The sequence below is a fragment of the Rhynchophorus ferrugineus genome, unplaced genomic scaffold, assembly GCF_030347505.1.
Source record: "Rhynchophorus ferrugineus isolate W39M unplaced genomic scaffold, kcgeb_rfMv2 rfM9, whole genome shotgun sequence".
Classification (NCBI taxonomy): domain Eukaryota; kingdom Metazoa; phylum Arthropoda; class Insecta; order Coleoptera; family Curculionidae; genus Rhynchophorus; species Rhynchophorus ferrugineus.
This window is the reverse complement of record NW_027472588.1, coordinates 20,360,202-20,377,446: the sequence shown is the minus strand read 5'-3', so window position 1 is coordinate 20,377,446 and position 17,245 is coordinate 20,360,202. Positions and strand designations below refer to the sequence as shown.

Sequence of the window (17,245 nt, the reverse complement as noted above, 5' to 3'; positions counted from 1 at the left end):
AGCCTGGCGATCCGAGAAATGGAACTCATTTCTAGCGGACCAAAGACTGGATGGCCCCGCAACTTTCTGGCGACTCTCTAAAAGCCTCGTGGGGAAGGTGCAAAACGTCATACCCCCCTTAAAGTCAGCGGAGACAGGAACTTTTGCAGTCACCGACCGCGAAAAGGCCGAGCTCCTCGCTAAAACCTATGAGGCTCAAATGGAACGCCTCCCTCCTGCTACAAATATAAACGCTGCTGAGAACGACGAAATCATTAAGAATGCCAACTCCGTTCGTTCTCAAGTGCCTCCGAGTTATCTTTTAAACCATCTAGTCACTCCTAAAATACTCACTCAAATGATCAGCAAGATTCGGAATAAGAAGGCCCCGGGTTTCGATAATATTTCGATAGCCCAACTAAAAAATCTTCCCTACAAGCAGCTCGCCGAACTAAGTAATATCATCAACGCCATTCTGAGGCTGCAACACTTTCCATCCACATGGAAACATGCATTCATCGCAGTTATCCCCAAAAAAGGAGCTAAGTCATCACCTTATAACTACAAACCTATCAGCCTACTAAGTTCCATTTCCAAGCTGGCTGAAAGAGCAATTCTTTATGCCCTCAATGATTTTACGAAGACAAACAATATCATTCCAGATGAGCAATTCGGGTTCCGCGCTAAACATTCAGCCGTTCATCAGGCCCATCGGCTGGCCGCAAAAATCAACTGTGCTTTTAACCGACGTGAAAGACTTGGAGCGGTCTTCTTGGACCTAACCAAAGCCTTTGACAAGGTTTGGCACGAAGGCTTAGTGGCGAAATGCATCCGATTAGGTCTACCTGATGACCTAACAGCTCTTATCAAATTTCATCAGGACGATCGTTCCAGGTGAAGATTAAAGATATTCTCTCTAGCCGGAAAACCATCGACGCAGGAGTTCCACAAGGCTCCCCACTGGCACCCGCTCTATTTAATATCTTTCTTTCAGATATCCCTAGGAGACCACAAGTTGAAGCAGGTTTTTACGCAGACGACACTGCTTACTTTGCTTCTTCAAGAGTAGCACCGCACATCCGAAGCAGACTCCAAAAACAACTCGATGAGACGGTCCAGTGGTTACATTTCTGGAGGTTGCAGGTCAACCCACAGAAAACCCAGGCCATCTTCTTCCACAAGAAGCGTTTTGCACCGAACATTTCGCGTCTTAAAATCGAGAACGCCGAAATCCCATGGTCAGAAGAAGCCACCTATCTCGGTCTTGTCTTCGATCGCAAATTTAGGTGGAATTCCCACATTCAAAAGTCCCTCCATAAAGGTCAAGGTATTGTTAATTTGCTGTTCCCGCTTATCAACAGAGCCAGCAGGCTTCCTCTATCTATAAAATCTCTCCTGTACAAGATGCTGGTTCGATCAGTCGTTCTATACGGCTCCAGTGTCTATTTAAAATACGTCTCACCTAGCCAGGTGGAACGTCTCCAAGTGTTTCAAAACAAAATTCTGAGGAGAATTATCAATGCCCCATGGTTCGTCAGGAACAATCAAATTCATAGAGAAACAGACGTCCCCCAAGTTCACGATTTTATATCCGAGGTTTATTCGAGATATTTCTCCACTCTTCGTCTCTCGGACAATAGATGTATTACCGAGCTGGCCGATATTTCAGGCCAATACCGACACTACCCCGTCGTGCTCTAACGCAAACTGCGTGGTGTGATAACGACGCCACGTCCTTGCCTGGCCCTTGTGCCTCTTAACGGTGTTACCGGTTACGGGCACCCTCCTTACATTCATTGGATCAGCTGATAGGGTGGGGTTTAGTGAGTAGCCCAGAGGCAGCCTCCACATAACCAGTCCAACTCGCTTATTTTTGCGGGTCTTCCCGACCAGGTATCCGTAACAGGATTCCCCTACCCGGTTCCAGGCCAAAAAAAAAAAGTAAACAAACTACGGCAGTCCCAGTCATAACCCAGGGTGTCTGTCGCCCGCAAAACAAATATATCCCGAACCTGAAGCGACATCAGCCGAAGACCATTTTGTTCTAGCTGGTCAATCTAGAACCTTGACACACCTTGACCTAACCTAATATCCTGTTCATTCTCATTCTCAGCTCTGTTATTTTGAGTTTAAAAGTAGTTTATATTGTATGTTAAAAGATGGCGGATAGAAAGGCGAAAAAGATGGAAAAATGAAGAGACGAAACTGAAATACTCTGTAAACAAACTCACCATATTAACAGAAACTTTTTAGTTTGGGCAGCATAACATGTAATTGAACTTTGTTGTCACTGAACCTACATATTATGATTTTAAAACTGAATTGTGAAATGAAAATTGATCGATTCATCAATGAATTATGAAAGCGAATTATGAAATTATACTGACTCATGGACATACTAAAGCTTACATTTGGCAATAACGGTTCGCAAACATGACTTAAGAATACTTTTGATGCTAGTTGCCTTTGTTGTGGGGTGCCAGCAACGGTAATAGAATCCACGGAAACGAATAATTTGAAATATCATTTAGATTTAGGTTTTCTAGAAAGATTTAAGCCCAAAACAAAAAAATCTAAATGTTAATTTGCACAATAGTCTTCGCAAGCCATCGCAAATACGGTGAATATTCGAATTAGAGTTTATGGGATTTCCAGTTTCAATTAAGAAAGGTAATTTTAAAAACCCTGTCTTACATTCGTTACTCTACTTCCTGAGTATATAACTGACATATAAGACTTAAACAAAAATTGGAACTTATGTTTTACAGTATAATAATAACTTTATTACAATCATTCTTGTTGGTATGCCACTATATTGATGTAACAGTTATTATTATGCCTTGACTATCAACAAGATTATGTTATTAGCAAATTAAATATAAAACGCAAATCTACTTCCAATCAAATTAATACTATTAACTAATGATCGCCCTATGGTCGAAATTCGGCTACAATGTATTAAATTAATGATGTTTCTCTCATAATAGAGTAAAATAACTAAATGAAGTAATACATGGTTGTATATTAAAACAGAGAATATAAGAATAAAACAATTTTGAAATTGATATTTGACTTTAGCATGCATATTAAAGAATAACGAACACAATTAGGTAATAGTTCCGTTCTAGCTTTAAAAGAGAACGGTCGTGTCCGATTCTCTGACCCTACCTACTTTTGCGAGAATTACCCGCAACTGATTGTTAAACGATCGACTCATAAACCGCGTTCATCGCACCTTCGCCCAAATATAATAAACGTTTGTAAACGCCGAAAAGCGTTTTAAAAGCGGGACAATGGCGTCCTGCACGCCAGAGCAATCACCGCCTCCAAAAAGCTGCCCAAGCCGCCCAACAACCGAAAAATCTGCCGACGATAGTCCTGACGATGCCCGGTTTATGGGTCTTGGACTTATCGAGTAGCTGCAAAAAGAAAATGCAGAGCTTAAAATTGAGGTTACTGGACTTCGCGTACTGTTAACCTGTTGCTACAAAACGCATACATAAAAGTAAATCAACCTCCTGAGACACCAAATCAACTCACATCCCTACCGTTGGAAAATGAAGACCCGGATGATGGTTTCAGCCTGGTGGGAAAAAGGAAGAAAGGGCCCATCACTCTACCTCAGGAAAGCCAGCTGCCAAAGGCCGGCAACAAGGCGAAACAGGTAACTGCTTCCAAATCAGGACCCAAGCCGGTAGCCAAGCCGGCCATTCAATCCACTCAGTCGAAAGCCAAGGCTAACGTACAGCCTTCGATTACTAAATTTGCCATCAGACTAGTGCAAAACAAGCCGATCACCAGGACGGTCAAACAGCCACCACGGAAACAAATCACCACCAGATCAACCCAGCCTGCGCAGGTAATTAGCCAGGTCACTAACCAAACCCCAACCCCCACCGCAAAAACAGTGCCAATCATTTCGGCGACTGTTTCTCGAACTCGCTCAAAAGGGGAAAAATCCCACCTATAGTGCTCCGTGACAAGAAGAGGTTCATGGAGCTCATTAGAATCTCCAAGGCACAATCAATTAATATTAACACCCGAAACAAAAAGGAGGGCATTTTCTTATTCGTCGCCATAAGCGACTATTACCGAAAACTCACTACCCAGCTCGAGGAAAGGAATTATCCTTACCATTTCTTACTTCATCTTTCTCTGTCATCCGGAGGAGAGAGCATTCCGCGTAATCATAAGAAACATCCCAAAATCACTCTCCTCTCCAATCACGTCATCACAGTGAAGGTCGAGATCCAGAGGAGAAACGGCCAGCCAGTACAGTGCTTCAACTGCCATCTGTTCGGGCATTCCTGCTCGCATTGCCGAGCCCCACCCCCCGTGGTGCGTCAAATGTTCCAGGCATCACGACACTAGATCCTGTACCAAAATCCCAGAAGCACCCCAAAGTACAGCAGCTGCGGTGAAACTCATATCGCAAACTTCACCGGTTGCAGCTGCCGCCCTGCTCCGAGAAAACCAAAAATTTCGACCGAATCCAGGCCTGCACAAGGTTCTGCATGGAGTAACCAAGGTAGGAAGGAAGGAAGGAAGCTAGCCCAAAAACTAGCCGGCGCTACCCAGCCTGCTCTAACTCAAACTCCTGCTCCAGCCACTACACCGGACCTTAACTACCCAATGCAGGCGTTTAATGACCCGCAGGCTTTCTTGCAAGTGATCGCCCTGGCTCACCAACTTTTTCGTTTTTTCCCAAAATGTCGCCGCCTAAGCGATATCCAAGAACGTCCCTTCGTGATTACATTCAACTATACCGAATACCAATCACTCGTCGAAGGAAAATTTCCAAAAATAATAGGTGGCGACTTCAACGCCCACCACCCCACCTGGTGTTCCAGAGCGAACCCCGCGGTTAACGCCATCGTAGCTCTAAAGTGCCCATCACCCCAGTTCAGCTTCTCAAGGCGCAGCCAGAGTCCTTGATTTCTTTATTCTTCAAGACCTAAATCGCCCTTCCAAAGTTCGAGTCCTTGACGAACTAGACTCTGATCATTGTCCGGTCCTTCTCAAACTCGGAAACTGCGCCACTACTCAAGTCCCACGCACGATTCAAGATTCAAGAAAAAGACCGACTGGGAGAACTACCAATCTCTTCTCCTGGAATCCGATCCAATTCCGAAAATTAACACTCCAGAACAGCTCGAGGAAGACTCAAGCTGACGACACTGCTTTCTTCATGGCCGCCAGGTGTGAAGTTACAATTCATGAACGTTTACAGAAGCACCTTGATCATGCGGTCAAATGGTTCAAATCTGGAGGTTGCAAATCAACCCCCTGAAAACTCATCAACATCATTTTCCATAAGAAGCGTTACGCACTGCGCATCCCGCAATTTCGACCCCGCAATAATTCCATGGTTGGATAACGTCACGTACCTAGATTCACTTCGACCGACGGTTCGGTTGGCATTCCCAAATCCAGAAAGTTTCGGGGATACTAAACCTGCTATCTTCTCTGATCTGCCCTTCTAGCAGATCTTCCATCTCCATCAAATGCTTATTTTACAAGATGTTAATTCGGTCCGTATTCCTCTACGTATGTAATGTCTACTTCAAGTTTGTTACACCCAACCAGGTCAAACGGCTTCAAGTTTTCTAAAATAAGCTCCTCAGGAGAATCGCTCATGGTTTGTCAGAAATAATCAAATTCATGGGGAAACTGACACTCCAGAAATCAAGCACTTCATATCTCAATCATTCCACAAACAACTCAGCTCAAGTTCTTCTAAAAACGCGCTTGTTCACGAGCTGGTCGACATGTTGGGGGCTTAGCACCGCGTCACCGCTAACCTCCCCCCCCTTTTCCAGGCTGAAACGACCTCATCCGTCCCTGCAGTCATAACTTTTACTTCCATCGCGAATCAATAGAATCGCCGGGTAATCGTACCCAATAACGGCTGCCCGATCAGCGAGTGCCATATCCCCAAATTTAATGCAGTAGCAGTAACGATCCATAGGGGTCAACTGTTAGGCGGTTTCGGTTTAGTGTAAGCCCAGAGGCAGTCCCACGTAATCCGGTCCAACCTGTCACTTCAGGGCAAGTCTCCGCGACCAGGTATATATATATATATATATATATATATATATATATATATATATATATATATATATATATATATATATATATATATATATATATATATATATTCTATGCAATATTCATTAACTTTTGATGATATATATATATATTCATATATATATATATATATATATGTATATATATATATATATATATATATATATATATATATATATATATATATATATATATATTCTATGCAATATTCATTAACTTTTGATGATATATATATATATATATATATATATATATATATATATTCATATATATATATATATATATATATATATATATATATATATATATATATATATATATATATATATATATATGTATATATACAGATTTAGTTGATATATACAGATGTAATAGTCGCATCAACAGCGACTATTACATAGCCTTCCTTTTTCAAAGTAGCCAATGAAAATTATTCCATGCGCATCCCAAAATACAGACGCCATAACCTTGCCAGCCGACTGTTGCGTTTTCCCATGCTTTGGAGCGGGTTCATCGTGTGCAGTCCACTCGGATGAATGTCGATTGGACTTCGGAGTGAAATGATGGAGCCATGTTTCATACATTGTCACATATTGACGCAAAAACTCGAGTTTATTATGCTTGATCGTCTTCAAACACTGCTCTGAATCATCAACTCGTCGTTATTTTTGATCAAAAGTGAGCTCACGCGGCACCCACTTTGCACAGAGATTTCTCATACCCAAATATTTGTGAATGATATGATGCACACGTTCAGTTGATATCTTTAGAGTGTCTGCTATTTCATTCAATTTCAATTTACATTCATTCAAAATCATTTTGTGGATTTTTTAAATGTTTTCATTAAATGCTGTCAAATTTATACACCTATCTTTTGAGGGTTAGGATTAACTAAAAAACATATGGATTTAATTCTAGTAGCGCCATCTATGTATCTGGCCGGGGACTTTTCAATTGACCTGTTATATTTATTCAAAGATAATATACATGTTAGAGAAACTGCATTTCTGTTTTCAACTAAAACTTTATTCGTCTACTATTTTTAACAGCTAAATATTTTGTTGTACCGCGTGTATATTAGTCTTTGAATTCACAAACTCAATCTCCGAAAGGTTCATTTTCATTTAAAGAGAATTCCCAGCATCAATAATACATTAATTTTTCCATTCCGACTCTGCTACCGTAATAATGTTGCTCTATACGATTTGTATAGAGTATATCAGTTTGTAATTAAGAAAGGTTTTCATGTCATTCCCTCGTCATCTTTTGGGATTCATATCACAGTCTCGATTCCAAACGGTAAATTATACATGGGAAACCCAAAAAACAAGTCCCAAAAAAGGTTTATAGCAGTTTTTTTTTAATTTTGTATTTGTCATTTTGTTGCTTAATTTTAAAAGTTGATTAGAAATATCCATATATGTTGCAAAAAATATCGATTGATATCGGTTACTATATCGGAAAACTATATCGATATTTCTTAAAATATTTTTTTTATTTATTTAATTTTTTAAAATATCGATACTTTTCTCGGCGCCGGCACCACTAATCTATATTACATTTAGTGCCATCGAAATCGGCTAATATAGCCAGCCAGGTATGCAAACGTATCCGCCATATTCTGCAGCTGCTTAAAATGATCACGAATTTTTGGAATGATTTTATCTAATGAAGAAAACTGGTCGAGTTTAAACTCGTTCTCATAAATTAGCGTCTTTGATTAGGCCATCAAAAAACTTCCTTCTTGTCATGCACCTCTGAGGTTGCATGGATTTTTTTATAATTAATTACTTTTTATATTAGATATGCTTAGCACAATACTAATTTACAAATTAATTTATTACTGCTGTTCTGTTCTACTTGCATTAATACACAAGCAAGGTGAGTATGGGATTAATACTTGAGTATGTATTTTCCAAATTAAAATAAATCTAAATTATTTAAGCTAATTAAAATTAAGTATACACTTATACACTAAACTAGTTGACTATGGTTTGTAGGGTTTGGTTCACTTCAATCTTCGGATTTCCTGCGTGTTCTCCAGTATCTGTATTGCTTCCACATTGCTGTACTTTAGCAATCTTATTTCATGTTTTAAGGTGAAATCTTGGATCACTTTGGTAAATAAATTTGATTTCGAGATCATCGTACTTCGCTTATCACTTCGTTCGGTTACGTAGCGATAAGCATTGGTAATTAATTGTAAAACTTTGTTTTTGCTGTGTTGGATTACTAGTTGGTTTGATGTTTTAGTGCAATATCATATTTGCTCCAACCTATAGTTCCAAATTGGCTTTATGATTGACTGCTAAACCAATCTCTTTGATTTTAGATCAAGCTGAGAGTATCCTCCGACTAACCAGTACAGTTGCTTGACTTTGAGTCTAATCCGTTCTGCCTTCTGTCTAAGATGATGTTTCCAATTTAACCTACCATCGATATGTATTCCGAGGTATTTAACTGATTCTGCTTGAGGAATCGGGTATCCGTCAAGTGATATAATTAGGTTTTTGTCATTTCACAGCAACGCAAAACATGGACAGATTTGGAGCTATTAATATGTAGTTTTCCACTATATTGGGGAACTCCACCCAAAATGAATTTAAGTGTTGAAAATGAGATGGAGGGCTTGTGTGTGCTTGTGCATATTGCAGAGCAGTTTTTCTTTTATTCGAATGCCTTCCCAACAACCGCCGTTACTCTGTGCACTTGATCGATTGTTGAGTGGTGATTTCGAAATTCTAGGTGGAAGTCTGGTATTTCTATAAGTTGTTTAATACGTTTTTACAGCAGTTTCTCAAATAATTTCGATATTGCAGGTAGCAGCGAGCTAGACCTGTAATATACGGCTTGGTCTTCCGGTTTGTCAAGTTTTTGAGTAACCCTAAAACATCCCGGAACATGCCTCAGTTAACATGATAATTGCTTTTCGTGGTAGCTCTTTCAATAACCCAGGTGAAATTCATCAATTTCAGTAGCCTTTTTAGCAATGAGGTTGTTGTCAATTGGGCTAAATCAGCGGGTCCGGGAATTAGGGCTGCCATGAAAAGCAGTCATCATGTTGACTGACATGTATATTCAATGCCTGTTTGAGACTGAAGCATGTTTCGCAATTTTTTAAGGTGACTTCTGTGTCCTGTAATATCTCTAGACGTCTCACAAGCTCCTGAGCGAGTAAGGCGCTTCTACCGACTAATCTAAGAACTGAGCAAATTTTCAAAAGAAAATTTACACTCGCATTAAGTGGCATCATTCTCAACACTTAAACCTATTTTGGCTGGAGTTCCCCAGGGTAGGGTTTTGGGACCACTTCTATATCTGCTCTGCACTGTTAATATCTTAAAAACAAAACAAACAGTACATAGAACATTTTCCGATGACACAGTTGTCATGGAAAAATATATATCTCTGCTTAAGGCTGTAAAAAAAATTACAAGTGGCAGTCAACAGGATCTACAAATGGACTAGATACTGCAAAATGCAGCTTAATAGCTTCAAATACATCCATCTTAATTTGACATTAAGGTGAAATGACAAAAACCGAATTATATCACTTGAAGAATGCCGGATTCCTCAATCAGAATCAGCTAAATATCTTGGCATCCATCTCGATGATAGGTTAAATTGGAAATATCATGTTACACAAAAGCAGCATAGATCAGAATCAAAATTAAGCAACTGTACTGATTAGTTTATTAATCAATCATACAATTTTGAACCTATGAGGTGCAAATATGGGGTTGCACTAAAACATCAAACCCACTAATAATCCAAAACAAAGTTCTACGATTAATTATTAATGCTTATCACTACGTAACCAATAAATTGCAGGATGACCCCGAAACCAAATAGACTTACGAAATTATTCAAGATTTTGCGTTAAAACATGAATATTACTTAATCATAGCAACGATACTATTATTACACATTCATTTAAAGATTTTCCAATTTTGTCACAGAATAATTAATTGATATTATTGGTTTAGAGTCTCTCCAACGCTTTAGCATTTTTAGAAACTATCAACACAGAAAATATTAACGAAAACCGAAGCAAAATACCCATCATCAGCTTCGCTTTCCAAAGAATTCCAAAATAATAAGGCAGAGCCAATCAACAGTTATAACGCTTAGAATTTAAAAACTATTAAATAAATGAGCAACCACATCTACACAACAAACATCGAGGCAAAACAAATATCTAGAAAAAAATTGTGTGTAGATATACATCTTAAAATGAAGCTATGTGTAGGTTAAAATTTGGTTTTGAAATAAAGACCGATGACTTCTTGTGACAATTAATAAATTTCTCCCAATTGGAAGACAAGAGGTCTTTCAGTTCGATCCATTGGGAAGGAATACAAAACACAGAAGCATTTTCAATATTTTGTGGGAAGGAATGTGTAAATTAATCTGTAAAAGTACGTGTTACTGCCAACCAGTCAGCAGTCTGTTTACTTATACTTACAAATATATTTTTTAATGGACCAAAGCTTGTTTCTCTTTTCCAGCAGGTTCCACTCAAGTACTAGGCCATAGAGAAATAGAGATTTAACTTTATAGGAAATTTTGGGGAAATGTTTCGCGACGTCCAACATGTAAATATTGCTACTTTTAGCAAATTACTTTTTTTAATCGCTATTTAAGAGCCGCGACGAGATTTGATTGGTTCCCTTCGCTCTATGATTTATTTATTTATTTTGTATGCCATTATCAGCCGTCGGCGTCATTAGTATATACAAGACAGTAGTTGAAATGCATTCTCGTTCTAGGAAGTGTGCCCGGATATACAGATAGCGAGAAAATGCATCATCGTTTTACGTTATAAAAGTACCCGGCGATATTGAAGAAATGGGTAGAAAACATTAAAAATCCTAAATTGGTTGGGTTAAACATGAAACAGATTTATAATCATTACTGCGTGTGTCATAGACATTTTTATGATACGTTTAAACTTTCCTTTAAGTACTTATGAACAATTTAATGATAGTGAAAATAATACCACGAGACCAGAATATGTACAAATGGAGGTGGATCAAAATAAAAATTATATAGAAGGTAATTTAAAGGAGTCAGTCATATATCTGTTCATAATTGTTACCATTAATTTATGAACTATCTTACTATATTTGTAGTGCCTATTTCCATCGTTCTAGGTCCACAACCAGGATGTTCGAATCAAGTGTCATCGATATCTGAATAAATTCTAAAAAGTAATGTAAGTTTGTATTAATTCAGCCAGTACCCCCCTTTCTGCTCATTCTTACCGTGAATTACTTGACTCTATAACATCAGTTCCAGATGTTCCTATAAGTCCAGACAAAGTTTTACGTTATACCGTAGTGTACATCTCAGATTACTTAGTAAAACTTTTGAAAAAATAAATTAATTGTAATTTTTACTTACATACAATTATGAATAAATCAGTAGATCCACAAATTGAGACTGATTTTATAGTGATAAGACAATATATAATATGTCGTGCCACAGGCTCCAACAAAATTGTTTTATTATAATATCAGTAGGTCTATGAGTTATCTCTTTTATTTTATTCCACGATTTTGCGGCGTCGCAATAATATAACAACATTTTTGTCAACTGTTTAAAAAAAAGTAAATTTAGAACTCTTCAATTGTACATTCCATAATGATCTTTCAGATATAATATTAAAAGTAATAACAAGGTGCGCTATATATTTTTAAGTAAAACAGGTGAGTAGAATATTAAGAGGGAAAGACTCAAAGTTTGCTTTCAGTATAAGAAAGAAAAAAGACAGAACTGTGATAGATCCTATTAAAATAATGACACTAAATGACACTATATGAAAATGGAAAAACGGAACGGAATATTTATTTTTACATATTATATTTTTATTTATATTTAATAAATGTATTTCAGAAAAAAAAAAGTTTTTTGTTTAAATTTCATTGGACAATTAAGTATGACGTCACGGCTGTCACGTGCCAAACACTACTAATGAACCAATCAAATGTCTTCACAGTAAAGTATTTTTCATATAGATGCCTATAATGGAGATTTCAATTGACAATACTCCACTGGCCAATTATGGCGCTTTTTGAATCTTGGGCAAAGCAAAACTTTGCGCCAGAGACTCCGCGCTAGTTTTAAAAAATATCGATAATAAAAATAGTGAAATATTAGCTTAAAAATATATATGTATTCTTCCAAATCTCTTAAAGAGTAGTGTTATTTAATACACCATTAAAATTAAGTACCAATTTTAAAGGTTTATTAAAAATTATATTTTATTTATTCGGAAAAAATATCGAAAAATATCGGCTAAAAAAATATATCGATTTACCGATATTTTTCTGCATCCCTATTATGGGTACTAGCCATAGAAAAAAGTAGTAGCAATGTGGTTAGTGGTAATAATTTGGATATGCTTACTTGAATAATAATCATTCATTAATATGTTAAAGCAATTTTTTCATAGGAATATTACAGTTAGTGGAATATTATATAATCCTTTATTTCAATCCTTTTTTCTGACTAGGAGATTTACTACATCAACGAATGAGGAGTTAACAGAGAATCGAAAGCAGTTGCAATTATCTTTGCAGACACTTTTGGGAATTAAACCAATGTTAGCGATGTGCATTGTAACAAGTAATAAACAATTTATAAGAACTAATGAACACATTCTATCAAAAAATTACCAATTATGTGTAAATGAAAATATATCTACAGATACTATATTAAAGTATCCGCTAATTTTGGTACAGACTGATTTACTTAATAAGATACAAAATATTAAGACAATACCAATTGACTTGAATAGTACAATTGTGCTTTCATTAATAAACTCAAAAAGACTTGAGTTATTTATACAGAGTTCTGAGGGTCCATTATGGAGAATAGAAAAGTTATGTAAAATGTTTTCTGTAATATCTTGAAATATTCAGCAAAATTAGTTTTTGTAGTCACTTTTATTTTAGATATCCGAAAATAGGGCATGTGAACTTCTAGGTAGCAGACCATTTTTGCTCACCAAAGATTTTAACCATTTAGAAACATATATGAAACTCTTCGAGGGTAATTATTTAAGTTTCAACTACTAAATATCTTCGACAAATTAAATTGACATAAGTAATATCATATTGTTGAATATGATCATATCTTTCATTAATAAAAAATAATGATTAAATTTATTTTATAAATATTATTGTTACTACTTGCAAATTAATAAATAACAATTAATTAGTTATTTAATAGGATGCTCATCAAACTTTTTTAGATATTGGTATTTCAAAAGAGGATATGCTAAAAGATATGTGGATTTTTAAGTATAGCGAAAGTTTTCTTTCAAAGAGATTTAAAATTTTGCGAGAACAAGGAGTAAAAAAAATTAAGACTTGGATGATTCGATGTCCAGAAGAAACGTTATTAAAGTAAATAGCTTTTTTTATGTATTACCATAAAACAAAACATTAATTATTACATTATACACATATATACTGTTTCCTATTATGATACTATCAAATTCGCTACTTTAAATTTTTTTCTAGGCATATTCAAAGGGTAACCCAGAACCAAAATATTTTAGGAGAGAATTCTGCAGCAGAGTATCTGTCAGCTAAATTAGATTGTACTGAATCAGTTGTAAATTTTATTATTAATAAGCATAAGCAACTGAAAACAACCAGTGTTCTAAAACTATGCCAAACAATAGACTTTTTATACAAGTATGGATTTACTTCAAAGCAAATTTGTGGAGTCCCAAAAATTCTGTTGCACAGTACAAAAACTACAGAAAAACGAATAAAAGAACTCACTGATCTGGGAATTACTTTGAGAGAAATAAATCTGTATATCTTGACAAAAAGTCAAAAACAATACATGCAACATGTTACTGTGCTTAAAAGCAAATCGAAGACGAAACGAAAATCTGTTAAATAAAATGTGTGCTAAATGTTCTTTTTCACTGCTTTATTATAGAAAATGGAGGAGAGGTTGTTGACAATCAATCATTTGACAACGCCTTGAAATTAAAAAGCTTAAGAAGTGTTTACACATTTATGTTTCCTACAAAATTGGCTATACAGGTATATGTTTCGTTTGAACTTTCTGACTTTGTGAATTAAAATATACAAAAATCATTACTGCTGCTAATCTAGATTGCAATTCCTGTTGATTTAAATCATGAGCCCATTCAACTCTGCCCCATCGTCCAATTTGATATTCTTCTTCTAGTCGAGATAGCAGGACAGCCTTCTCGGGCGTCAGGAACCTTTCTATCAATGCTAATGTCAGTACTACTGATTTTAAAGTGTCAACACCGTACATAAACCCTAGAGAAAATATGTTTTGAAGAGTGTGTAACTAAATTTACATTTCATACCATTTACAGCGGCAAAATTATATGACATTAAGTGCTTCATAATTGTTGTTTTATCTTGTTCGCTTACAGGTGGCACATCCATTTGTGTTGATTTTTGTAGTGATACATCAAACCTTTTATTAAACCAATCTATAATCGGATCCCACTCAGCAATTTGAAATCTAATTAAATCATCATCTTCCTAAAAATAGCTCATACTACGTTTTTATGTGATGTTACATTTTGTTTCAAATTTATATTTATCGACAAAATTATTTATATATGTATTATTATGCCAATTAGACAAAAATGAATATTTCCCAAATCTTATTAGATATCATTAAGGTCAAAAGAATGTGAACATTTATATATAGTAATGCTATATAAGTGAATTGATTATTTAAATTGGCCAAAAGTATAAAAAATGACTGCTGCTACATGATGATAATTTTCACTGTAAGAAACTACTTAGCTTTTAAGATTTTTATTACATTAAGATTCCTTTGCATAAAATGTTTGTTTTCCCAACCTAAGAACTTTTTGAGCATATATTATTACAAAACAAAATGTACTTATTTATTGAGAGTTGTGATGATATAAAAATACTGACATAGTTAATTATATTTGTCATAACATACATACATTTGCTTGAAATAATACTGTATCAGTATCTAAATAATTTGTGATATAGTTTACTACGTCCAGCTTTGTTAAATTATTTGGGTTATCTATAACAGTGTTACACAAGGTGGTCTGAAACATTAGGTAATATATATTTTATTGTAAATCGTTAGTAAATTAAAAAAAAACCTACTATATGCATATTGCTTTGAATTATTTTCTTTTTTTGAGAATTCCATTCTGTAGCCACAGCTAATGCTAATGGTTCACTATCAACTGTAAAAAGATTACCTTTAGGCGTTTTAAGTTTACGTTGATCTAATGTAACTTCGAATTTCCCATCGCTTTTTAAAATCCCAGTATTCTTGTAAAACCGATTTTTTGTAGCTAAACAGTAATATGAATCCTAAATTATAAAACCTTTATATATAAAATACATTATATTACCGTAATTTCTAAATATATTTTTAACTTCAGATTTATTTTTAATATAATTGATTAATTTTCGCGAAGTAGTCAACATAATAATATAATGTTTATTTCAGAAACTAAGAACTTTCCCTATATCATTTTATACCAAAGAAAATTATAGGTTATGTTTAGTGTTGCTCTATTATGAGTTACATAATCGATATATATCGATTGCGCTAAAATATATCGCATATCGATTATAAGAATTAAGCTATTTTAATTAATATCGTTTATGATCTTACAATTTTAACTAGTATGTGTAGGAGCATTTTTTTGTTCTATTTTGAAATGTCTTTTATCTGAATGGACCTACTGCTTAAGGTATCAGTATCCCGCGCTATATAACACCACTTCCGTAAAGAACTCACTTTACTTATCAGCCTTGTTATATTCAATCAGGTGGAACGATAATTTATCAGAAATAATCAAATTCATAGAGAAACTGACACTACAGAAATCAGGCATTTCACATCTCACTCCTTCCACAAACAACTCAGCGCAAGTTCTTCTGAAAACGCCCTTGTTCGCGAGTTGGTCGACATGCTGGAAGCTTAGCACCGCGTCACCCCTAATCTCCCTCTTTTCCGCATCCGTCATAACTCTTGCCCTCCACACGGCAGTACCCACTCGTGTGTTAATTTAAGATCGCGAATCAACAGTCAGTTCCACTAGCTGTTCTTTCGCCGGGTCCTCGTGCTCAACAACGGATGCCTGGTGCCATATACCCAAAATTATGTAGTAACAGAAGTGACTTACAGGTGCAGTTATGAGGTGATTTTGGCTTAGTGTATTGGTAGGCAGTCCCACATAACTCGATCCAATTTGTCACTCCAGAGCAAGTCTCAGTGATCGGATATGCATCATGCATCACCGCCTGGTTTTTAGGACAGAACAAAAAAAAGAAATAACTAAAGAAATATTCGACGTTATTTATGACGTGCATTGACTGTTTTATTGGATCGTCTGGACAGTTTGTCTTTGAATGGTTTCCTTGGCATCTCCAAAATCCAATAATCTATGGCTTAAATCTTACTCGACCTTTCTGGTCAAATTTCTATAGATTTTAGTTATTAGAAACTTTACTCCCTTTTTGGTGACCTTACAACCTGAACTGAGATTCTTGTGCTAGGAATTAACGGATTTTTTAAAGCATGGCGTTTTTTAAGCCTAATAATTCATGTAATGTAATAAGCTTCATGCCGTCTTTAGTGACCTTACAGTTCGGACTGTGATAGTTTTGCTCGAACTCCACTAAACAATTTATTATTTAAAATAACTTTGAGTAACTGTGGAAATATTTATAATCCTGTCCATATAATGAACTATTATTAATTTGGGACGGGACGGAATTAACAATAACACTTTTGGCTTTGGAATAAAAGATAAACTTTATTTACATTGCTGCTCTTTTATACCTTTTTGAACAGCCGCCCGAATTACAACCGAGGCTACAACGGCATCTATTAGTTTTTCTTTTTCTTTCCTACATATTAGGAATTTCCTACATATTTGCAGTCTATTTTCTCAATAAGTCGAGCCTAGCACCTTTGATTCAGTAGTAGTAAATGTACATCCTCACACCGAAGCTTTCAGACTTTAGCAGTAAAAATTTAATTTTGTAGATAAGTCTCGCCTGGGTTAAATGGTTTTATATATTTTAACTAAACTATTTAAAACTTTACTCAATTAACATCAAAGTCTAAGTGGAGTTAGATCGCGAATCAGTGACGTTACAAATAAAAATAAAAC

General features: G+C 35.7%; 2 protein-coding genes and 1 long non-coding RNA gene across 3 annotated transcripts; 2 read left to right on the top strand and 1 right to left on the bottom strand.

The window, feature by feature from the left end:
• Window positions 1-10,981: 10,981 nt before the first annotated feature.
• On the top strand, window positions 10,982-11,280 carry LOC143202351 (uncharacterized). Its single transcript, XR_013007127.1, has 2 exons — window positions 10,982-11,121; window positions 11,199-11,280. It is a non-coding gene; the product is annotated as an uncharacterized LOC143202351 (long non-coding RNA).
• Window positions 11,281-12,421: 1,141 nt separating this feature from the next.
• On the top strand, window positions 12,422-15,238 carry mTTF (mitochondrial transcription termination factor). The gene is made up of 4 exons (XM_076413802.1): window positions 12,422-12,968; window positions 13,023-13,119; window positions 13,322-13,475; window positions 13,593-15,238. Exons 1-4 carry the CDS (start codon window positions 12,498-12,500, stop codon window positions 13,981-13,983), a joined length of 1,113 nt encoding a protein of 370 aa, XP_076269917.1. The 5' UTR covers window positions 12,422-12,497; the 3' UTR covers window positions 13,984-15,238.
• On the bottom strand, window positions 13,997-15,627 carry l(2)k14505 (ATP synthase mitochondrial F1 complex assembly factor 2 homolog l(2)k14505). Its single transcript, XM_076413800.1, has 5 exons — window positions 15,473-15,627; window positions 15,219-15,412; window positions 15,047-15,157; window positions 14,426-14,606; window positions 13,997-14,375 (listed from the first exon to the last, which is right to left on the bottom strand). Exons 1-5 carry the CDS (start codon window positions 15,546-15,548, stop codon window positions 14,122-14,124), a joined length of 816 nt encoding a protein of 271 aa, XP_076269915.1. The 5' UTR covers window positions 15,549-15,627; the 3' UTR covers window positions 13,997-14,121.
• Window positions 15,628-17,245: the final 1,618 nt, after the last annotated feature.